The sequence below is a fragment of the Mobula birostris genome, chromosome 1 (genome assembly GCF_030028105.1).
Source record: "Mobula birostris isolate sMobBir1 chromosome 1, sMobBir1.hap1, whole genome shotgun sequence".
Classification (NCBI taxonomy): domain Eukaryota; kingdom Metazoa; phylum Chordata; class Chondrichthyes; order Myliobatiformes; family Myliobatidae; genus Mobula; species Mobula birostris.
This window is the reverse complement of record NC_092370.1, coordinates 177,775,135-177,800,902: the sequence shown is the minus strand read 5'-3', so window position 1 is coordinate 177,800,902 and position 25,768 is coordinate 177,775,135. Positions and strand designations below refer to the sequence as shown.

At 42.6% G+C, this 25,768-nt stretch overlaps 1 protein-coding gene and 1 long non-coding RNA gene across 2 annotated transcripts in view; one reads left to right on the top strand and one right to left on the bottom strand.

Moving 5' to 3' along the window:
- Positions 1-16,831, bottom strand: part of emc7b (ER membrane protein complex subunit 7b) — a 22,773-nt gene extending 5,942 nt beyond the window's left edge. The window contains exons 1-4 of the mRNA XM_072266723.1: positions 16,582-16,831; positions 10,742-10,861; positions 10,272-10,410; positions 8,229-8,309 (exon numbers count right to left, since the gene is read on the bottom strand). Of these exons, the coding sequence (XP_072122824.1) occupies positions 8,229-8,309; positions 10,272-10,410; positions 10,742-10,861; positions 16,582-16,793 (552 nt within the window). The 5' untranslated portion in view covers positions 16,794-16,831. The remainder of the gene's footprint in view (positions 1-8,228; positions 8,310-10,271; positions 10,411-10,741; positions 10,862-16,581) is intronic.
- On the top strand, positions 16,818-25,768 carry LOC140201922 (uncharacterized). Its single transcript, XR_011886989.1, has 3 exons — positions 16,818-17,303; positions 21,991-22,031; positions 25,146-25,768. It is a non-coding gene; the product is annotated as an uncharacterized lncRNA (long non-coding RNA).

Sequence of the window (25,768 nt, the reverse complement as noted above, 5' to 3'; positions counted from 1 at the left end):
AGAGGATGGCAGCAGTGATAGGGGACTCTATAGTAAGGGGGTCAGACAGGCAATTCTGTGGACGTAGGAAAGAAGCATGGATGGTAGTTTGCCTCCTAGGTGCCAGGGTCCAGGATGTTTCTGATCACGTCCATGATATCCTGAAGTGAGAAAGAGAACAGCCAGAGGTCGTGGTACATATTGGTACCAATGACATAGGCAGGAAAAGGGAGGAGGTCCTGAAAGCAGACTAAAGGGAGTTAGGAAGGAAGTTGAGAAGCAGGACCACAAAGGTAGTCATCTTGGGATTACTGCCTGTGCCATGTGACAGTGAGTATAAGAATAGAGTGAGGTGGAGGATAAATGCATGGCTGACGGATTGGAGCGGGGGCAGGGATTCAGATTTCTGGATCATTAGGACATCTTTTGGGCAAGGAGTGACCTGTACAAAAAGGATGGGTTCCACATGAATCCCAGGGGGACCAATATACTGGCGGGAAGGTTTGCTAAGGTTATTCATCATCATCAGGTGCCATGCCCAGTTTGAGCTTTGATTGCCATAGCCCACACACTCCTGTTTCAAGTCAAGTGGATCAGTTCACTGGTATTCATTTCCAGTTCTCTGGCTGCTGTCTCCATCATCATTTGTCTTTGTCTTCCTCTTGCTTTCTTCCCTTCAACCTATCCCATAATTACCGTGCATTCTAACGCCTCTTTCCTAATCACATGTCCAATGAAGTTACGTTGCCTTTTCATGATCTCATACATTATTTCTCTTTTTGTGTTTGCTCTGTTCATGACATCCTCGTTAGATATTCGTTTCGTCCATGATATTCTTTGCACCCTCAAGAACCACATCTCTGCTGCTTCAATTCGTTTCCTCATGTTACTAGATATTGTCCAGCATTCTGAGCCATATAACATAACTGGATAAATGTAACATTTCAGTGCTCTGAGGCGGGTTGTCATGCCTAGTTTAGTATTGGTCAGTATACTCTTCATTCTTGTAAAGGTGTCTTTTGCCATCCCTATTCTTCTTTTGATGTCCATGTCGCACCTGCTATCTGATCTCACTCAGCTTCCTAAGTAGCAAAAGTTCTGTACTTGTTTTATGTCTTCCCCATTTATTCTCAGCCTGTAGACAGGATTCACCTTCTTTTTGGTATCACCATACATTGTCTTTTTGCAATTGATAGATAGAACCATTTTTTCACTTTCTTCAAGAGCTATAACAATTCAGTTTTGTAGTTCTTCCTTCGTACTTGCAGTTGACAGTGTCATCTGCATATCAGAAATTATTGATGTTTTCACTGCCAACTTTGATTCCCAAGATGTCTCTTATTTTTTGTATTGTTTCACTGTACACATTAAATAAATCGGGGAGAAAACACACCCTTGTCTAACGCCTCTCTTGATTTTCGTAAACTGACTCACTTCTCCATCTATTCTTACAGCGGCAGTACAGATTTCTGATTAGGCGGAGGTCTTTCAAATCTAGATCCAGTTTTCTGTAATATTTCAAATAACTTATTGTGCTTCACTTTATCAAATGCTTGTGTAGTCAATTAAACAAACAAATCTTTTTGCACTTGAATAGCTCATTCTGATAGTATCCTTAACATCAATATTGCGTTTCTTATACCTTTGTCTTTACAAAACCACATTGTTCTTTACTTATTTCAGCTAGTATCTTACTTTTAGCTCTTGTTACCAAAATTCTTAGAAGTATCTTGGTGATATGACTCATTAAACATATGGTCCTATATAATTCACATTCTATCGCTCCAGGTTTCTTAGCAAGAGTGATAAATACTGATTTTTTTGTCTCTTCTGGTATTATTCCAGTCTCATAAATGTCACTGATTAAATCAGTAAGTTTTTCTTCAAGGGTGATAATTTGTTCTACTACTAATTCAATAGCTAAGGCTATTGGGAGAGTTTAAACTAGGATTGCTGGGAGGTGGGAACCAAACTGATGAGACAGAGGAAGAGGTAGTTGGCTCACAAATAGAGAAAGATTGGAGACAGTGCGAGAGGGAGGATAGGCAGGTGATAGAGAAGGGACTCGCTCAAACTGATGGTTTGAAATATGTCTATTTTAATGCAAGGAGTATTATGAACAAAGCAGATGAGCTTAGAACGTGGATCAGTACTTGGAGCTATGATGTTGTGGTCATTACAGAGACTTGGATGGCTCAGGGGAAGAAATAGTTACTTAGAGTGCCAGGCTTTATATGTATCAAAAAGGACAGGGAGAGAGGCAAAAGAGGTGGGGACATGGCACTGTTTATCAGAGATAGTGTCACCGCTGCAGAAAAGGAGGAAGGTATGGAGGGATTGTCCACGGAGTCTCTGTGGGTGGAAGTTAGGAAAAGGAAGGGGTCAATAACTCTACTAGGTGTTTTTTTATAGACCACCCAATAGTAACAGGGACATCGAGGAGCAGATGAGACAGATTCTGGAAAGGTGTAATAATAACAGGGTTGTCGTGGTGGGAGACTTTAATTTCCCAGATATCGATTGGCATGTCACTAGAGCAAGGGGTTTGAATGGGGTGGAGTTTGTCAGGTGTGTTCAAGAAGGTTTCTTGACACAATATATAGATAAGCCTACAAGAGGAGAGGCTGTACTTGATACGGTATTCGGAAATAAACCTGGTCAGGTGTCAGGTCTCTCAGTGGGAGAGCATTTTGGAGATAGTGATCACAATTCTATCTTCTTTACCATAGCATTGGAGAGGAATAAGAACAGACAAGTGAAGAAAGTGTTTAATTGGAGCAGGGGAAATATGAGGCTCAGGCAGGAACTTGGAAGCATAAATTGAGAACAGATGCTCTCAGGGAAATGTATGGAAGAAATGCGGTAAATGTTCAGGGGATATTTGCGTGGAGTTCTGCAAAGGTACGTTCCAATGAGACAGGGAAAGGATGGTAGGGTACAGGAACTGCGGTGTAAAAAGGCTGTTGTAAAAAGAAGAAGAGTTTACGAAAGGCTCAAAAAACTAGGTAATGATAGAGACCTAGGAGATTATAAGGCTAGCAGGAAGAAGCTTAAGAAAGAAATTAGGAGAGCCAGAAGGGGCCATGAGAAGGCCTTGGCGGACAGGATTAAGGAAAACCCCAACGCATTCTACAAGTATGTGAAGAGCAAGAGGATAAGGCGCAAGAGAATAGGACCAATCAAGTATGACAGTGGAAAAGTGTGTATGGAACCGGAGGAGACAGCAGAAGTACTTAATGAATATAAACGCAAACAACAGGAATTCTGCAGATGCTGGAAATTCAAGCAACACACATCAAAGTTGCTGGTGAACGCAGCAGGCCAGGCAGCATCTGTAGGAAGAGGTGCAGTCGACGTTTCAGGCCGAGACCCTTCGTCAGGACTAACTGAAGGAAGAGTGAGTAAGGGATTTGAAAGTTGGAGGGGGAGGGGGAGATCCAAAATGATAGGAGAAGACAGGAGGAGGAGGGATGGAGCCAAGAGCTGGACAAGTGATTGGCAAAAGGGGATACGAGAGGATCATGGGACAGGAGGTCCGGGAAGAAAGACAAAGGGGTGGGGGGGGACCCAGAGGATGGGCAAGAGGTATATTCAGAGGGACAGAGGGAGAAAAAGCAGAGTGAGAGAAAGAATGTGTGCATAAAAATAAGTAACAGATGGGGTACGAGGGGGAGGTGGGGCCTAGTGGAAGTTAGAGAAGTCGATGTTCATGCCATCAGGTTGGAGGCTACCCAGACGGAATATAAGGTGTTGTTCCTCCAACCTGAGTGTGGCTTCATCTTTACAGTAGAGGAGGCCGTGGATAGACATGTCAGAATGGGAATGGGATGTGGAATTAAAATGTGTGGCCACTGGGAGATCCTGCTTTCTCTGGCGGACAGAGCGTAGATGTTCAGCAAAGCGGTCTCTCAGTCTGCGTCGGGTCCCGCCAATATATAAAAGGCCACATCGGGAGCACCGTACGCAGTATATCACCCCAGTCGACTCACAGGTGAAGTGTTGCCTCACCTGGAAGGACTGTTTGGGGCCCTGAATGGTGGTAAGGGAGGAAGTGTAAGGGCATGTGTAGCACTTGTTCCGCTTACACGGGTAAGTGCCAGGAGGGAGATCAGTGGGGAGAGATGGGGGGGGACGAATGGACAAGGGAGTTGTGTAGGGAGCGATCCCTGCGGAATGCAGAGAGAGGGGGGGAGGGAAAGATGTGCTTAGTGGTGGGAACCCGTTGGAGGTGGCGGAAGTTACGGAGAATAATATGTTAGACCCGGAGGCTGGTGAGGTGGTAGGTGAGGACCAGGGGAACCCTATCCTAGTGGGGTGGCGGGAGGATGGAGTGAGAGCAGATGTACTTGAAATGGGGGAGATGCGTTTAAGAGCAGAGTTGATAGTGGAGGAAGGGAAGCCCCCTTCTTTAAAAAATGAAAACATCTCCCTCGTCCTAGAATGAAAAACCTCATCCTGAGAGCAGATGCGGCGGAGACGGAGGAATTGCGAGAAGGGGATGGCGTTCCCCCACTCTTCCTTCGCTACATTGACGACTGCATTGGCGCTGCTTCCTGCACTCATGCAGAACTCGTTGACTTTGTTAACTTTGCCTCCAACTTTCACCCTGCCCTCAAGTTTACCTGGTCCATTTCCGACACCTCCCTCCCCTTTCTAGATCTTTCTGTCTCTGTCTCTGGAGACAGCTTATCCACTGATGTCTACTATAAGCCTACTGACTCTCACAGCTATCTGGACTATTCCTCTTCTCACCCTGTCTCTTGCAAAAACGCCTTCCCCTTCTCACAATTCCTCCGTCTCCGCCACATCTGCTCTCAGGATGAGGCTTTTCATTCTAGGACGAGGGAGATGTCTTCATTTTTTAAAGAAAGGGGCTTCCCTTCCTCCACTATCAATTCTGCTCTTAAACTCATCTCCCCCATTTCACATACATCTGCTCTCACTCCATCCTCCCGCCACCCCACTAGGAATAGGGTTCCCCTGGTCCTCACCTACCACCCTACCAGCCTCCGGGTCCAACATATTATTCTCCGTAACTTCCGCCACCTCCAACGGGATCCCACCACTAAGCACATCTTTCCCTCCCCCTCTCTCTGCATTCTGCAGGGATCGCTCCCTACACAACTCCCTTGCCCATTCGTCCCCCCCAGCCCTCCCCACTGATCTCCCTCCTGGCACTTATCCGTGTAAGCAGAACAAGTGCTACACATGCCCTTACACTTCCTCCCCTACCACCATTCAGGGCCCCAAACAGTCCTTCCAGGTGAGGCAACACTTCACCTGTGAGTCGACTGGGGTGATATACTGCGTCCGGTGCTCCCGATGTGGGCTTTTATATATTGGCGAGACTCGACGCAGACTGGGAGACCGCTTTGCTGAACATCTACGCTCTGTCTGCCAGAGAAAGCAGGATCTCCCAGTGGCCACACATTTTAATTCCACATCCCATTCCCATTCTGACATGTCTATCCACGGCCTCCTCTACTGTAAAGATGAAGCCACACTCAGGTTGGAGGAACAACACCTTATATTCCGTCTGGGTAGCCTCCAACCTGATGGCATGAACATCGACTTCTCTAACTTCCGCTAGGCCCCACCTCCCCCTCGTACCCCATCTGTTACTTATTTTTATGCACACATTCTTTCTCTCTCTCTCCTTTTTCTCCCTCTGTCTCTCTGAATATACCTCTTGCCCATCCTCTGGGTCCCCCCCCACCCCTTTGTCTTTCTTCCCGGACCTCCTGTCCCATGATCCTCTCGTATCCCCTTTTGCCAATCACCTGTCCAGCTCTTGGCTCCATCCCTCCTCCTCCTGTCTTCTCCTATCATTTTGGATCTCCCCCTCCCCCTCCAACTTTCAAATCCCTTACTCACTCTTCCTTCAGTTAGTCCTGACGAAGGGTCTCGGCCTGAAACGTCGACTGCACCTCTTCCTACAGATGCTGCCTGGCCTGCTGCGTTCACCAGCAACTTTGATGTGTGTTACTTAATGAATACCTTGCTTCTGTATTCACTACAGAAAAGGATCTTGGTGATTGTCGCGATGACTTACAGCAGACTGAAAAGCTTGAGCATGTAGATATTAAGAAAGAGGATGCGCTGGAGCTTTTGGAAAGCATCAATTTGGATAAGTCACCGGGACAGGACGAGATGTACCCGAGGTTACTGTGGGAGGCGAGGGAAGAGGTTGCTGAGCCTCTGGCGATGATCTTTGCACCCTCAATGGGGACAGGAGAGGTTCCGGAGGATCGGAGGGTTGCAGATGTTGTTCCATTATTCAAGAAAAGGAGTAGAGACAGCCCACAAAATTCAGTGGTTGGTAAGCTGATGAAGCAGATTGCGAGAGGCAGGATTTATGAACATCTGGAGAGGTATAATATGATTAGGAATAGTCAGCATGGCTTTGTCAAGGGCAGGTTGTGGCTTACGAGCCTGATTGAATTTTTTGAGGATGTGACTAAACACATTGATGAAGGTAGAGCAGTGTGTAGTGTGTATAGATTTCACCAAGGTATTTAACAAGGTACCCCATGTAAGGCTTATTGAAAAAATAAGGAGGCATGGGATCTAAGGGGACATTGCTTTGTAGATTCAGAACTGGCTTGCCCACAGAAGGCAAAGAGTGGTTGTAGACGGGTCATATCCTGCATGGAGGTCGGTCACCAGTAGTGTGTTTCAGGGATCTGTTCTGGACCCCTACTCTTCGAGATTTTTTTCAATGACCTGGATAAAGAAGTGGAGGGATGGGTTAGTAAATTTGCTGATGACACAAAGGCTGAAGGCATTGTGGATAGCGTGGAGGGCTGTCAAAGTTTACAGCAGGACGTTGATGGGTTGTAAAACTGAGCTGAGAAGTGGCCGATGGAGTTCAACCCAAATAAGCGTGAAGTGGTTCGTTTTGGTAGGTCAAATATGATGGCAGAATATAGTATTAATGGTAAGACTCTTGGCAGTGTGGATGATCAGACGGGATCTTGGGGTCCGAGTCCATAGGTCACTCAAAGCTGCTGCGCAGGTTAACTCTGTGGTTAGGAAAGCATACGGTGCATTGGCCTTTATCAATCGTGGGATTGAGTTTAGGAGCCGAGAAGTAATGTTACAGCTATATAGGACCCTGGTCAGAACCCTCTTGGAGCACTGTGCTCAGTTCTGGTCACCTCACTACAGGAAGGAACTGAAACCATAGAAAGGGTGCAGAGGAGATTTACAAGGATGTTGTCTGGATTGGGGAGCATGCCTAACGAGAATAGGTTGAGTGAACTTGGCCTTTTCTCCTTGAAGCGACGGAGGATGAGAGGTGACATGATAAGAGGTGTACAAGATGATCAGAGGCATTGATTGTGTGGATAGTCAGAGGCTTTTCCCAGGGCTGAAATGGCTAGCATGAGAGGGCACAGTTTTATGGCACTTGGAAGTAGTTACAGAGGAGATGTCAAAAGCAAGTTTTTTTTAATGCAGAGAGCGGTGAGTGCATGGAACGGGCTGTCGGCGGTGGTGGTGGAGGTGGATATGATAGGGTCTTTTAAGACTCTTGGACACATACATGGATCTCAGAAAAATAGAGGGCCATAGGTAACCCTAGGTAATTTCTAAGGTAAGGATATGTTCGGCACAGCTTTGTGGGCTGAAGGGTCTGTACGGTGCTATAGGCTTTCTATGTTTCTAAATACAGGCCAATGAGATTAGCTCAGTTAGGCAACTTGAAGAACATGAACAAGTTGGAGTGACAGGCCTGTTCTCTGTACTATACGAGTCTAACTCTATGATCTTATAAACGTCTCCATTTTAACAATATTTGTAAAATCAACTATCACCCAAGTTTAAAGTTAGAACTTTGAGAATCTCATAGCTAAAGATATCTGGGCATCAATGGGTATATTAGTCAAGCCTTACAACACATTATGAAATGACCAGATTCGGAAACATATTCAACTATTTTATTTATACTTCGGCCGAGTATCACAAAATTATATTACCTCATTATACAAAGAGGTACAACTAGTTCTTGGAAATTATAAGTGAATTGATCAACCAAGTTAGTTAATGAAAGGTTATCAGGTGAAGGTTGCCATGAATCCAATATTTCAAATCCTGTTCTGTACTTCCCTCAAATTGCATCCCAGTTGCTCAACAGCATACCAGAAGCATTCTTTTGAAATTGATAATACGCAGTCCATTTTGAAATCCAGATGAAATTTCTCTTCACTAACTTTGTCACACAGTATTTGAATTTAACGCTGATTACTCACCCTTCTCATCTCAGGATCATTAGTGTTGACCACTTTAGGCAACAAGAGGATGATCAGCAGGGGAAGAACCATCATCATTACCTGTGAAGTTGCAACAAATACAAATCTTATTAAGTTATTATTATTATTTAAGCATGTCGTACCGGACATACTGCCATTCTTGTCTGGCATGTGGTGTCAGGATTAACCGGGTCACGTTATGAACGTTCCTGACTTGATCCTTTTATTTTTTTATGAGGCCGAGTGGCTAGCTTGACACTCAATCCAGCACGGATGGTAAGTGTGCTCGGGAGTGGCCCGACCTGGATTCGAACTCGGGAACCTTCGGTCTGGAGTCTGGCGCTGATCTCACTGTGCCACCAGCCGGCCTATTAAGTTATTATAAATGAAGTTTTCACTGACTTTCAGCACATCTGAGGAAAACTATGTGATACAACGCCAAACTTTTATCATTAAAAATAATTATGTATAACGTTGCAACCAAAGCAAGCACAACGCTACAGAAAGATGAAAAGAAAACTGTCAAACAATGTTAAGTATGTAATTTTCCCTTAGCCTATTTCTTGAAATTGACAGTACATTTGTATAAACTAAGCCAGCCAATTATTTCTAATTTATAATGGTAAATCATACCAGTAACTGCTTGAAGTGTTTATATTTCAGTACAGACCACTCAAAAGATTGCAAAAATTCCTGGCTGAATCAAACTTACCTCAATCATTACCCTGACTCCACCCAAACCCATGACTGAAAATTCTTTTGAGCAACTGAGGAATTGCTTCATGACTGCTGCTAACCTCTGAGCCTGACCTACAGCATAAAGAAGAATTAGGAAGGCAAGGGTGGTTGAATGCAGAATGGGCTTGTTCCATAAAAAGTGTACTGTGCAGCTGCTTTTGCTAAAAAAAGTTCTGCAATATAGATGAACATTAAGATGGCTTATACATTGATTACCTTCCCATTCTTCCTCAATTAGAATACAAGAATGAATACTAATTTCTTCCTTAACTACACAACTTAAGACAATTACTGTCTGTTACTTAAGAAATATCTTAAAATGCTCAATGTAAATTACTTTTTTTAAATAGTCACTGTCATTGGAGACAAACATTAATTATCAGATAAAGTAACAATTTCCCACAAATAGCAATTGTAATTCCCTGGTTCTCATTTTTATTGTTATGCTGTAGGTATTTCATTTAGCAGTTCTGTAAGAGCAGTCTGTTCTGCTTTCAGACTGTTTGGGTTACTGTTGAAGATAAGGGATGATGAGGAACGTGTACCATCCAATTAGGATGGTGGAACTGGGGGAGATTTTTTTTGGTGAGGGACTCCAAGGTTGGTCTTGGGACGTTTGTCTGGCGGGAGATGAAGAGAGAAGGTGCTGGAGAGAACAGTTCGCAGGATTCGACCCGGTGCGGGACCGTTATTTGATGAAGCCAGGTGCTGAAATCGATTGAGGATGAGTGAATACAGTGAAACGTTGAGCTCTAACTTGTGCACATTTGACTGCTTAATTACAATGGGCCCTTTTTGTTTTTCTTACTAACCTTTTAGTTAAGATTCAAAAATACGATTCTTTTAACCGTATGCAGTGTACTGTCTGTTATTTTGCGGCACTAATTTGTAACAAGGTAGCAAATTACACAGCATTCACACAAACCAAGGTTTGGGGTGGGAGAGCCGTCTCAATCTCACAGGTATGGCGGGACCAGAGAGTCTCTTCCCTAGACTTGTGCAACCAAGGAAACCAGGAGGTTTCACAAGTAGGTTTAAATTATTAGTTGGTTTGCTCCAACAATGTAGAATAAAGGCCAATTAATTATTGGGAAGCTTTCCCTTCTTTTGTTTTTGGGAAGTATTACAGGGCTGTTAGCTGGCAAAGTGAGAAAGTCATAATAATACATCCACCACTATTTAATGACAAGTAATAAAATTCCAAATAAAATTTTTTGAATATATTGTGCAGAACCATCTTTTAGCCTCCAGTTGCATAAGAACAATGTAAACAGACTTAGCAATGTATCTTTGACAAACACGTACCATAGGATTCATGAGGAAATCTGTCCAACCCCATGTTTCTCGCTTCATGAAGTATGGAGGAGGACCAGAAGATTTGATTTGTATCGGATATGGTAGCCTAATGACTTCAGATGCCTTTAAATAATTCACCTGCCTTGCCCTGGTAAGAAAGCAAATAATGAGGAAGTATTTTCTTGTCCAAAATGCAGCAACTATTTTCTACCCTTTTGTTTCATTTAGAAATTGCCCTAATTTGTTAGTGTTGATTTTAATTTATTCACATATGATCCTAAACAATGGCAAAGGCTGGGAACTATTTAAAATTTGAAAGCAAATATAAGCTTTACTAAAGTAGTTATGGTTTGTTTTTAATCTTACTGACTAAAACCAACATGATATACATTTAAAAAATGTGTTTCTAAACCTATCAAGATACATGATGTCATGTTGCAGTACAAGAAAATCAACTCCAAATGTTGGAACATTCTTACCTGATTTTACCTTTGGAGGTAATGTCAACTCTCACAGGCTCAAAGCGGTATGCTGGTGAAACAATTTCCACTACATATGATCCAGAAGGGACATCATTTACAGTGAAAGTTCCATCTGTCCTATAAAGTAAGTTATATTGTATGAAATACTTAGCCATTCAATAAAGAAATATAATTTTAAGTTCCCACACACTGTGTCACTGTAATGCAATATTAAGTACTGCAAGAAGACAAAGGACAAAATTTCTCAGTTGCACTCAATGCCTAACATATCTAATCACTGTGGAAAATGGAACCATAGTTCTGAAGGTGACGAAAACGATGAAGACATTCTTGTGTAGAAATCTAAAATGGTTCTTCAAGACTGTGTTTTGAATGAAGATTGGGTTTTCACCCATGAAAGAACGCAACAATAAAGGCACCAAAGCACTGTGTGGTAAGTGTTTTTTTTCCAAACTGAACAATGATGACAAAACAAATTCTAACTATATAAAGGCAAATTCTTATGCAAAGTATGAACATCACACAGAAATACCCCTGAAATTGGGCAGTGGAGGCAAAATCCCAGAATTAAGGAGCAGCTGGACACTGCTAGGATTGACCAATCAAATTCTTCTGGGTTGATGGATTAGGAGTGAATATATTCTTTCATATTTGCAAGAAATTTAAAAAACAATACTTGTTTTTATATACCTTTCAAATTTGTCAATGATTCTTTCTGACTGTAGAACAATAATCTTGTTATTACTTGCTAATGCTTCAAGAATATCCCGAACATATACAGATCACTCTGAGATCCAACTAATCCTCTTTGTTGATCATCAAAGGCCTTAGTGAGCTTAAATTAAAATACATCAAATCAAATTATTAATAAATTAAGTTTGCCATTTCCCCATAAGAGTTATTTGCTACATTGCATCCCAGTAATAAACATCATGAAAAGTACACAAGGGACTTCCGAACTGCACACAATCTGCAAATCAACAAGCCACTTGTAGCCACGTTGACAGAGCAACTGAGGACAAAATTTACTTCCTCAAGACACGCGTGGAGGAGTTCAAAGTAAATTTATTATCAAAGTATAATGTCACCATATACTACCCTGAGATTCATTTTCAAATAAACACAACAGAATCAATGAAAAACTGCACACAAGGACACACAAACAACCAATGTGCTGAAGCCAACAAACTGTGCAAATAGAAAAAAAAGCAAATAATAATAAATAAATATTGAGAACATGATTTTTAGAGTCCTTGAAAGTGAGTCTATAGGTTGTGGAATCAGTTCACTGTTGGGGTGAGTGAAATTATCTACTCTGGTTCAAGAGCCTGATGGTTGAGGGTAATAACTGTTCTTAAAACTGGTAATATGGGACTCAAGGCTCCTGTATCTCCTTCCTGATGGTGACAGTGAGAAGACAGCATGACCTGGATGTTGGAGTCCTTGATGATGGATGCTGTACTCCTGCATGTGTGTTTTCAAGAAGACATTCAAACCAGAGTTCCTGGATAAATCTGGAGATCTGCAATGTACTAAAGGCAAGATCTGGAGTGTTTACAACCAGTGATCCAGAACTCTGCAAGAAGTCCATGTATATCCTACAGAAGGCCATCATAAAAGCAAAAAAGCAATTCAGCGTGAAGTTAATCGGATGCATGACAGTTATGGTAGAGCTTACATGCCATTACTTTCGAAAAGGTGAAACCCAACAGGACAAATGGCAGCGATGCTTCACTCCCTGAGGAGTTCAACATCTTTTATGCATTGAAAGGGAAAACAACACTACATCATTGCAAATCCCCATAGACTCTGATGACCTTGTGATCTTTGTCTCAAAGGCTGACGTCAGAACATCCTTCAAGAGAAAATCCTAGAAAAGGCATTAGACTCCAAGCATACCAGTCAGGGTACTGAAAACCTGTGCCAACCAACTGTCCTTGAAAACTCCAGCAATCTTTAACCTCCCACTGCTGCAGTCAGAGGATCCCAGCTATTTCAAAAGGGTATCAATCATACCGCAGAGCAAGGTGAGCTGCCTCAATTATTAATTCCAGTAGACGTGAGTGCTACTGGGGATAAGTGGTTTAAAACACTGGTCATGGCCTGAATTAACTACTGCCTGAACAATAATGTGGACCTTCTGCAATTTGCCTACCGCCACAACAGCTCCATAACAGACATGGTGTCCCTGACACTTCACTTGGCTTTGGTGCACCTGCACAATCATAAGACATACACAAGGCTATTGTTTATTGATTATAGGTTAGCATCCAACACCATCAATCAACAAGCTTCAAAACCTGGGCACCTGTACTTCTCTCTGCAACCAGATCCTTAACTTCCTTACTGGGAGACCACAGACAGTGCAGATTGGTAACAACATCCCCTCTTTGCAGACAATGAGCACTGGTGCACCTCAAGGATGTGCGCTTAAGGCTGATTTATACTTCTGTGTAGTAGCCTACGCCATTGTGAGCATTTATACTTGTGTGTTGGTGTGTCTGCGTCGCTTTGCAATTCACCGCCAAAACGCTAGTTAGCAGTGGGGTCTCCATGCCACTGTGTTGAGTTTCTTCATGTTGAAAACTCAACACGAAGAAACTCAGACTTCAAACAATGGCAACTGAAACTGAAGGAGGGTGAATTTTCTGTGCTTGTCCGGCCACTGAGAGACATGGACAAGGAATGCATTTCAAATATTTTCTGATGTCGGCAGGTAGATTTGACAATTTGGTTCATCGTCTCCAACCATTTATTTCACATCAGTGTATGCACAGTATACTCAGAGACTGGCAATCACCATTCGAGTTTTAGCTGCAGGTGGAAGTCAACAGGCTGTAGCAGCTAGCTACAACTGGCGTCAAGCACAGGGTCCTCCATAATTTCGGATGTCTGTAAATTTTATGGAAAGCGTTGCAGCCAGAGTTCCTTCCCTGCTCTTCAGTTGCCCAATGGGAAGCTATTGCAGTGTAGGAGGAAATGCAATGCCACCAAACGGACCAATCACAGTTGTTGTGGTCTGCGTCGCCGCGACGTGTAGTTACATTTTTGGGGAGGTATGCGTCAGGCTACAGTGTAGGGTATGCGGCTACGCCGTACTTACGGCATCGATTTGACGCAGACGTATAAATTGGCCTTTAGCCCATTGCTCTAAGCTCTCTACACCTGTGACTGTGTGGCTAGGCACAGCTCAAATGCCATCTGTAAATTTGCTGATGACACAACTATTGATGGCAGAATTTCAGATGGCAATGGGGAGTAGGGAGTGAGAGAAAATGGCTGCTTGAATGGCATCTCAACTACTTGGCACTCGACATCAGCAAAAGCAAGGAATTTACCGCGAACTTCAAGGTGAAATAAGGAGAGCACACAGCCTCATCAACAAAAGGGTGAGAGCAGCTTCATGGTCCTGGATGTCAGCATCTCAGAGGATCTACCCTGGGCCCAACATATTGATACAATTACAAAGAAGGTATGCCAAGGCTATACATCATTAGGAGTTTGGGGTGATTGGGCAGAGACTTCAGCAAGTTTCTATAATGCACTGTGGAGAGCATTCTGACTGGTTGAATCAGCCCTCCCCAGCATTGTGGACATCTTCAAAAGGTGATGGCTCAAGGCGGCGGCATCCATTTTAAGGATCCTCACTATTGGGGACCTGCCCTCTTCTCATTACAGCCATCTGGGAGGAGGTACAGAAGCCTGAAGATCCACACTCAGTTTTTTAAGAATAGTTTTTTCCCTCCACCATCCAATTTCTGAATGGCCCAGGAACACTACCGCTCTATCCCTCCTTTGCACTATTTATTTGTAACTTATAGCAATTTTTATGTCTTAAACTACACTGCTGCCACAAAGCACAAATTTCACAACATATGTCAGTCATAATAAACCTGATTCTGGACACACCCGAGCCCTGGTTCCAGCGGAGGAGGAGACCTAGTGAGCGGAAAGGGAGCATAGCAACTGGGGCCCTAGCTTCCACATTTCCTTTCCATTGAACGAGGCCCTGGTTCTCATGCTAACTTTTCCCTGGTCCTAACGTTTCCTTTCAGTTCTCTGGGATGATTGGAATGTGAGGTGTGGTCAGAAATAATATCAATTGTCGTAAAAATCTGTTAGTCTGGCACCACCAAATTCCTGATTGTGCTAAATTTATAATTTTCAGTGGGAGGCCAGTTAAGAGTGTATTGGAAAAATGTAGAAGAACACAACAGTATCAATTTAGTTGCTAGCACAAGACAACAATTCTACTCATATCAATTCATAACAATATAACCATATAACAATTACAGCACGGAAACAGGCCATCTCGGCCCTTCTAGTCCGTGCTGAACTCTTACCCTATCCTAGTCCCACCAACCTGTACTCAGCCCATAACCCTCCATTCCTTTCCTGTCCATATATCTATCTAATTTAATTTTAAATGACAACATAGAATCTACCTCAACCACTTCTGCTGGAAGCTCGTTCCACACAGCTACCGCTCTCTGAGTAAAGAAGTTCCCCCTCATGTTACCCCTAAGCTTTTGTCCTCTAACTCTCAACCCATGTCCTCTTGTTTGAATCTTCCCCACTCTCAATGGAAAAAAGTCTAACCACGCTAACTCTATCAATCCCCCTCATAATTTTAAACACCTCTATCAAGGAGAGTCCCCCCTCAGCCTTCTACGCTCCAAAGAATAAAGACCTAACTTGTTCAACCTTTCTCTGTAACTTAGATGAAACCCAAGCAACATTTTAGTAAACCTCTTCTGTACTCTCTCAATTTTATTGACATCTTTCCTATAATTCGGTGACCAGAACTGTACACAATACTCCAGATTTGGCCTTACCAATGCCTTATACAAATTCAACATTACATCCCAACTCCTATACTCAATGCTCTGATTAATAAAGGCCAGCAAACCAAAAGCTTTCTTCACCACCCTATCCACCTGAGATTCCATCTTCAGAGGACTATGCACCATTATTCACCAAATTATGAATCACTTTTCCTAATTTTGGGCTTTCAAGATCTACTCCAGTTACACTAGCAGGAGTGATATCCTGTTGAATCCTACAAAACAAGTCCAAAATCCAATCTTTGGCCTGTATTGAGAGGCTAATTGCACCTAAGCTTATAGCTGGGAAGCAATAATTAGAATCTTGGTTTCCATTCCCACCCTAGAGTAGCATAATCTAGGCACACAACAGGCTGTCACGAGGTATATTGTCAGAAATCAGACATTTTGAGTTGGTATTAAACTGAGACTTTACGATCTCAGGTGGAAGCAAGAAGTCTGATGGCAGAGCTGACATTTCATCCCAATCTCCTGTCCATACGTATACCTCAAAAAAAATCACTAAATCAGATTATGAGGACATTACATTGCTGTTTGTGGGAGCAAATTGGCAGCTGAGTTTTCAACATTATACCATAAAAAGAAAACTGAAAGACCATTAAGGGTTTTTAAAGCAACTTGCTTTTAGGTTCTGAAACATTGAGGAATAAATACACCTTTTTTGATTCAATGAACCAGTCTAAGCAATTCCAAATAGAAATCCTAAACTGTTTCTCCACCACCGCCACTTTCCACACCCTTGTATAAACGGGCTATTTCTCCTTTGCACCAAATTTAGAGGGTTTTAGTCATAGCTAGCACCATTGTTTATACAATTAAAGAAAACACCTTGAGACTGACATCTTGCGCCTACTGGCAGCCGTAGGTTAACAGATGACCCAGCGAGCCCTCCGCCCTGGGCCTACAGCCACCTCTTCTCCCCACTCCACACCCTCTCTGCGCCCTCCCCCAACTTCTGTCCCCCTCCCCACCTCCCTTCTCCACGGCCGTTACTTGAAGAAGCCGACGTGCTCCTCTCCCTCAACCAGCACCCGCGCCGTGTAAATCCAGTCCTGCGGCTTGACTCCTGGCACCACTGCTCTGCCCTCGATCTTAAACCTTTCCCCACTGATGCCTTCGGCCTCCGAGCCAGCGCATAGCCACCAGTGAGCTGTCAGCAGCAAATACGGGAGGAACCGAGAACAGCAGCAGACCGGCGCCATCATTCTGCCTCCACCCAGGAGAGGTGCGCAGCCGCACTGTCACCATCACCTCTGACCCCAGAGGAGCCTTAGGCCCTGGTCGCACCGATTATTCTAACGCTGAAGTTTCGCAGTCTGGTTGCGATATGTGTTGGAGATGCAAGTTTCTTAAGAAGTAATTCTAACTTTATGAAAAAAAAACCTGAGATCAAACTGCGTAGAGCCAGGACTATAAAAATGGGATACCCGGAGAGAAAAAGTTAATCCACGTCTTGCATTTCAAATATCATTTTATTTTACAATTCAACATGACTTTACCTATACCATTGTGCTTTTATTTCAACGATCGACCAAATGGCCCTTTTTAAAATGATATCATATTTAAGCATGCCTTTGTTCATGTGAAAGAAAAGATGTTCAGTTGTCAGGCCATCGTTATGGGAGCACTATGTAACCGGAGTCATTGAAAATAGGTTGTAGGAGCAGACGATTCGGCCGTATCAACACACACTAAATGCTGGAGGAACTCAGAAGGTGAGGAAGCATCTATGGAAATGAATAAGCAGTCGACGTTTCAAACCGAGACGCTTCCTCAGGACTGAGAAGTAAGGGGGAACACACCAGAATAAAAAGGTGGGGGAGGGGAAAGAGGCTAGCTGGAAGGTGATAGGTGAGGCCACGTGGGTGGGAGAGGTAAAGGGCTGGAGAATAATTAATCTGATAGGAGCCGAGAGTGAACTATAGAAGAAAGGGAAGGGCGAGGGAACTCGGGGAAGTGATAGGCCTCTGAGAAGAGGTAAAAGATTAGAGTGAGAAATGGGGGGGGGGGTTAACAGGATGGAAAAATCGATATTCATGCCATCAGATTGGAGGCCACCAGATGGGAATGTAAGGTGTTGCTCACCACCCTGAGGGTGGCCTCATCTTGGCACAAGAGGAGGTGATAGACTGACATGTCGGAACAGGAATGGGAATCGGAATTAAAATGTTTGGCCACCAGGAAGCTCTGCATGTGGCAAATGGAGCAAAGGTGTTCGACAAAGCAGCCCCCCAATTTATGACAGGTTTCACCGATGTAGAGGCCATATGCCATCCTAAGAAAGACCCAATTATTCCTCAACACAATGTTGGAAATCCAGAGCAACGCACACAATGCTGGAGGAACACAGCAGGTCAGGCAGCATCTATGGAAATGAATAAACATGTAGTTGGTCAGCTATTCAGAATTGACAAGAAATTTTTTTCACACAAGACTGTGAATGCTTGGAATTGTGTACCTTAGAGAATTGTGGAAGTTTTGTTAGTATTTCAGGACAGCAAATGATTTATTTTTGGATATTAAAGAAATCAAGAGCTACGGTGTTAGTACAGGAAAGTGACTGAGAGATAAAACATGATCTTTCGGAATGGCAAAGCAGGAACAAAGGACATTATTGCATATTCTTGGATTGATTTTTCATGCTATTATTTCATATCTTGATTCACTGAGGATTTATTAAAGATACAGCAAGTTAGAGGGATAGAGCAAAGATCATTCTGCAACCACAATACGACTGGTGGTAAAAAAAAAATCTCCCTGAACTTTTTGATAATTTTTAGAGAGAACTTGGTTAACAATTTTCAAAGTTGTAATCAAAGTTGCACACAATTGTCAAGGTGAAATCAACAACCAATCAGCAATTCTGATGAACTGTCATCCATCTTCCTATATGGTATGTTAAAGCAGATACCTGATGCAGACAAGTACATATTGGAGCAGTTAGCTACTTGTGCATGGTAATTGCTTCATGATTAGCTCCCAACTAAGGTATAATAAACGTTTAGCGGTCCCCAGTATTTGACTGCCAGGAAATAGTAAAGCCCTGTAAACCTGTACTTCTACAAGCCATGTGCATCATTTAATCAATTTCCTATCTAATTATGGAGGTGCAGATAGTTAATCAGAATTTTGATGTTCATGCTCAGCCACATAACAGCTCATTATAGTTTTGTCTTACTTGTAGCATCTATTGGCCTTACATATTAACGCAGATTGCAAAATTTCCATTACTCTTACATTGCAAGGAGCATGATTTTTTTTGGCAGGAACAAACTACACCATGGAAATCATAAACCCGACTGCACAGGATCTGCAGGTAAAACTGAAATGTAGGGTCCTGAGGCCTCCACTCCCTACCATCCTCCTGTCTAATATACAGTCTCTGGAAACTAAAACTGAGGATCCCAGAAAAGACTGCGGTACCACAGGGACATCAGGGACTGATGTGTACTTGTTTCCCAGAGACATGGCTCATCTATAGTACTTCAACTTAAGGGCTTTACCTCTCTCAGTCCTGTTTGCCCAACCTGGAATATCTGGCGGCCAAGTATCGTCCATTCTAGCTGCTCAGGGAGTTTTCTGCCATCATCCTGGTTGCAGTGTACATTCCATCCCTGGCCAACGTCGGGCTGGTACTGGAGGAGCTGGGTACCGTGATCCGTGATCAGCAGTTACAAGACAGCATACCTTGAAGCCTTCCTGATCATTGTGGGAGACTAACCACACCAGCTTAAAGAAATCTTTGACTAATTACTGCCAGCATATCACCTGTGGAACCAGAAGAGCCAATATACTTGACCACCGTTAACCACCATCAGGTACACTTACTGAGTTATCCTATGCCTGTATCTTGGCAAGTTTGATCACCAGGATGTACTTCTACTCCTGGCATGCAGGTAGAGACTGAGAACTGCAGCACTTGTGGAGAGGACCACTGAGGTATGATCAAGGAAGCTGGAGGAATGCTTACAGGACTTGAGAATATACCAGATATACCCAAGACAAAAGCTGTGGATGAACCAGGAGATTTGCAGTCAGTTAATGCTGTGTCGCTTGTGACCGGTGTTATAAGGATCTATCTCTTAGTAACAATGATCTGAGAGGCACAGAGAAAATCTGTATTTACTAACAAGTAACCTTTATTGTCTCAACTAAAAAGCATGTGGGTTCACAAACTATGAAATCATCGTTGAAAGTGATGCTTTTTGTCATGTTTGTACTGACCAAAATAAATTTCATTCATTCATTCATTCACTCATTCACAAACTATCTGTGTGCACACTCACAGAATTCCCTGACCCTCCATGAACAGTCGATGAAGAGAAAAGGTATTACCCGGGAAAGGAGTCTGTGCTGGCCAGGCGTTCCTCGTGCTCCAGTTGTCCACGTGTTCATGGGGTCGTCCTCATCCATACTGGTTGCTGAAGAATTATTGTCTTTACGTACTTGGAGCTGACTCTTATAGTGTTCCTCTTTGGGTACACTATTGGCTCCAGGTCACCTGACCTACCTGGGTCATCTTCTTACTGGCTCTAGTCCAGGGCTTGGAATTGTGTACCTTAGAGAATTGTGGAAGTTTTGTTAGTGAGTATTTCAGGACAGCAAATGATTTATTTTTGGATAGTAAAGAAATCAAGAGCTCTGGTGTTAGTACAGGAAAGTGACTGAGATAAAACATGACCTTGTAGAATGGCAAAGCAGGAACAAAGGACATTATTGCATATTCTTGGATTGATTTTTCATGCTATTATTTCATATCTTGATTCACTGAGGATTTATTAAAGATACAGCCAATATTCTTCTATGTTTTCTGCCCCCCCCCCCGCCCCATTCCTTTCAGCTCTGACTGGTTCAAACAGTCAAAACCAGGTGACCCAGACACTGAGTCTAATCAGATTACAGATCATGTTTGCCACTTTACAGAATAAATAGCTACTCATCTGAGAGCAGTCTCCGGTTTAGCAGCTGAACCTTGTGTCCACATTCAATTGCTCTAATTAGATTATCCCAGAGCAAGAATCAGTTTAGAGTTCACAAAATGGAGGTGGGGACAGACAATTGGTTCATCTGCTCTCCCTCTCCTTGATTCATCAAAATCCACTGATTTGTATGCTGTAGTTCCTTCTGGCCAACAGCTACCTCTTCTTGATCCAAAGATACTGGTTTTAGGATCATTATCCTCCTCTCATTCTGTTGACTGCCCACAGGACTGCCATGGAACCCTAGTAGGTGTGCAACACTTATTCTATAAATAATACTAACATTTACTTACTAAATTCAAACACTTTATACCAACAACTGTCTCTGCTGTTTCACAAAAGCATTATCCTCTAATTTTTGCATTATTTCAGCCTTCCACCTTCTCAGTTGATATGCATTAAGCATTATAATTATCAGTGTATATAAAATTAGTGTTATAGCAGCAGACAATACTATTCTCTCCCACAGATGTATTTGAACATTTGTTCCCCAATTCCAAAACTTACTCCAAAAGCCTGGGTCTCACTCAATATTTCATTTGCCTTACTAGCACGTGTTTTAATTACTTTAGTGTGTTTAGTCCACTGATGGATTATGTCCTTTGCCTCCTCCATAACACGTGTCCAATCTGAAGTCAAGTGAGAAATTGGTGGCAACTCAGCAACAACATAGTCCCACAGATATCTATCTGTATCAGTGTGTTGGTTCTTGAAGTTCTCCTTCATTGCTGTGTCGTGCTGGCTGAGGCAAAGTTTGTCCTCCAATGGCCAGATCAAAACCAAAGTCTGTATTGCGACATTGTGACTTTCCAAAGGGTATTGTTTCCATCCCTTGGTATAACTTGTGGTGACTGTTACTACGTAATACATCTGTCCCACCAATGCATATTGTAAGAAAGACTGATTATTCACAGGCAACTTAGACAATGAACAATTTTCATGAGTGCCACAATTTGTAAGTTTCTGTTTTGTCGTTTCTTCTAGACAAGACCAATGGTCTCCCCCTTGATAACATCTTGAAAAATCTATCCCTTTTCTAGTACCATTCATAACAATAGCATGTGTTGGTGGGTTATTTAGGGATTTATAAGAGTATTCTCGTGTTATTTACCAACATTGTGAACTCTTTTCACTCTGCATCCCCCCCCACCTGCCCCCACCCCCATACAATGTTATCTTGTGTACAGTTAATAATCAAAGCATCCTTTGGAAAATACTTGGCTATAACCACCTCAATAGGTATTTTGAATGAATCACTGCTCCAACTCACATTCACTTGAGTGTGATCCCACAGAACTGTAAACTTACCATGGACATCATTAACTAAAGGCTGTTCAGTAAATGGACCTAAAAACGCTATTGTTCCCTACTGGGATATTTGATATGAACTTTCACCTTTGTAAATGTATTCTTTTACCCTCAGATATATCCCACATTTGGCTGTCTTCTCACCATCCTGTACAGGTGAGCAATAATCTACAAAACATAAATAATTTTTCCTTTGTTTGTCTTGGTTCTCCGATATTGCTTTCTGATCATGTTCCACCACCTCCCATTATTATTCGATACAAATGGTGCCTTAGGATCATTTGTTATCGTATCCTGATGCCCATGTGGTTCTCCAGTACAATAAAAATATCTGCAAGGAAGGTAGAAACATTAATACCCTTTTACATAGAGCATAGACCATAGAAATCTACAGCACATTACAGGCCTTGTAACCTACTCTAGAAACTGCCTCAAGTTACCCTACTGCATAGCCCTCTATTTTTCTAAGCTCCATGTACCTCTAAGTCTCTCAAAAGACCCTATTGTATCCGCCTCCACCACCGTCGCTGGCAGTGCATTCCAGTGCACCACTCTGTGCGAAAAACTTGCTCCTGACATCTCCTCTGTACCTGCTTACAAGCACCTTAAAACTATGCCCCCTCCTGTTAGCCATTTCAGCCCTGGGAAAAAGCCTCTGGCTATCCACATGATCAATGCCCCTCATCATCTTATACACCTCTATCAGGTCACTTCTATCCTGTCGCTCCCAGGAAAAAAGGCCAAGTTCACTCAACCTATTCTCATAAGGCACACTCTCCAATCCAGGCAAAATCCTTGTAAACCTCCTCTGCACTCTTTCTGTAGTATCCATTTCCTTCCTGTAGTGAAGTGACCAGAACTGAACACAGTACTCCAAGTGGGTCTGACCAACATCTTATATGAACCACTTCACACTTATCTGGGTTGAAATCCATCTGCCACTTCTCAGCCCAGTTCTGCATCCTACTGATGACCTGCTGTAACCTCTGACAACCCTCCAGACTATCCACAACACCCCCAACCTTTGTGTCATTAGTGAACTTACTAACCCACCCTTCTACTTCCTCATCCGGGTTATTTATAATAATCACAAAGAGGAGGGGTCCCAGAACTGATCCCTGTGGAATACCACTGGTCACCATCCTCCATGCAGAATACGAACCATCTACCACTACCCTTGCCTTCTGTGGGCAAGCCAGTTCTGGATCCACAAACAAGGTCTCCTTGGATCCCATGCCTCCTTACTTTCTGAATGAGATTGTATTGGGAACCTTATCAAATGCCTTACTGAAATCCATATACACTACATTCACCGCTTTACCTTCATCAATTTGTTTTGTTACATCCTCAAAGAATTCAATCAGGCTGATAAGGCACGTCCTGTCCTTGAGAAAGTCATACAACTATACCTCAACCTTGCAATGCCAGGGCTGACTAACCAGGTCACTTTAATTTAAACATCCAGCAGCAGCTTAATAAACATGTTCTATGTAAAAATATGATCAGGATATTGATTATGGTGCCACAGAGATCATTCTGACCGGTTGCATCATCTGGTATGGAGGCACCAATGCTCAGGCAGAAAAGCTGCAGAAGGTCGTAAACTCAGCCAGCTCCATCATGGGCACCAGCTTCTCCACCATTGACGACATCTTCGAAAAGTGATGCCTCAAGAAGATGTCATCCACCACGAAGGAAACTTGCCATCCAAGATATGCTCTCTTTCATTACTACCATCAATGAGGAGACACAGGAGATAGCAGATGCATATTCAATGTGTTAGGATAACTTCTTTCTCTTTGCCATCAGATTTCTCAACAGTCCATGAACACTACTTCATTACTTTGCTCTCTGTTGGTACTATATATTTATTTTTTTATATATTATCATAATTTATACTAATTTTATGTATTGCACTGTCACAAACATCAAATTTCATGACATATGCCAGTGATAATAAGGCTGAAAATTTAATTCTGATTCTGAAATATGGATTTGGGAGCATTGGAGGCTGTCGGGGTGGATGGTGATGTTTCAATCCCTTGTAGAATGCATTAAGCTCATAAGGAAAAGATGCTCTGTTGTTGGTGATGCTTCTTGACTTCATTTTGTAGCCTGTTATAACTTGTAGCCCTGCCAATACAGACAGCTGGTTGGTACTCAATCTTAGACTAGATTTTAAAAAAAAAGATTAGGTTTAGCTGTATTTGTCTCATGTACATCAAATAACAGTGAAATGCATCATTTGCATTAACGACCAACACAGTCTGAGGATTGTGCTGGGGGTGGCCCACAGTGTTGCCATGCTAATGATTCGGATAACAAAATTGATGGTTTAGTGGCCAAGTTTGCAGATGATACTAAGATAGATGGAGGGGCAGGTAGTGCTGGGGGAATCTGCATTACTTAAACAGATTAGGAAAATGGGCAAAGAAGTGGCAGATGGAATATAATGTAGGGAAGTGTATGGTCAGGCACTTTGGTAAAAGGAATAAAGGCATAGGCTATTTTCTAAATGGGAAGAAAATTCAGAAATCAGAGATTCAAAGAGACTTGGGTGTCCTTGTGCAGTATTCCCTAAAGATTAACTTGTAAGTTGAGTCGGTGGTAAGGAAGAGAAATGCAATGTTAGCATTCATTGTTTCCAGAGGTTTCAGTATTGGATTTACATTAGCTGCCTTGACCCCAGATCTTAAATTCCTCCCTTAACACTTCCGTTTTAATTATAGGGAGCAAACTATTCAGCCCACATGGCTTGTAGCTTTCTATCCCTAGGTGATTCAATTGTTAATATGGACACTTCTTAAATGGTGACAGCAAATCTGCTTCCACCACTATCTCCGGCAGCACATTCCAGGTATTCACCACTCCAAGTGAAGCAAGTTTCTCTCACATCTCCTGTCAGTATCTTATCCCTAAGCTTAAAACTATATCTTCAACTTTTATGCTCCTTAATCTTCCTCCATCTTTCCTGACACTTCTTTCTGTAGGTTAGTGTCAATAATGGAGGTAGTAAATAAACAAAATGGTTTTGACAAGGTACCTTCAACAATAATGTGAGTGCTTTACAGCACTTTTTAAAATGTACTTTATTTGTTTTTGCACTATTTTAATCTATTCAATATACACACATATATATGCTTAATATAATCAATTTACTTATTTTTTGCCCTTTCTATATTTTCATGCATTGCATTGAACTGCTGCTGCTGCTGTGTTAGTAAATTTCATGACACATGCTGCTGATAATAAACCTGATTCTGATTACAGAGTTATGATGTGGATGTGGTGAGGACCTGCAAGTACCTGGGGATGCTCCTGGAAGACAGACTTGAGTGGAGCACCAACACAGAGACCGTGTACAAGAAGGGCCAGAGCCACTTCTACTTCCTGAGGAGACTGAGGTCCTTTGGAGTACACAGGCCTCTCCTTCACATGATCTACCAGACTGTTGCCACCAGTACAATCTTCTATATGGTGGTGTGGTGGGGTAATGGCATCACCATGGGTGATGCCAAAAGGCTCAATAAACTGATTAGAAAGGCTGGCTCTGTTATAGGAGTCAAACTTGACACACTGTAGGCTGAGCCTACAAAAAATCCTGGCAATTCTGGGCAATGTTTCTCACCCTCTGCATGCCACCTTGGCTGAATAGAGAAGCACTTTTAGTCATAGACTGAGGCAACTGTGCTGCTCCAAAAAGCACTATGAGGTCATTCTTACTGTCAGCCATTAGGCTCTAATATCAGTCAACCTATAGCTGGGGAAGTGATGAACCCCTCCTGTTGGGCTGTTTGAGTTAACTTATTTTTTAATTCTTTCTTACTTCTCTTCTAATATTTGTGCTCTTGTGATGCTACTATGACACTGTAGTTTCCTTTGTGATCAATAAA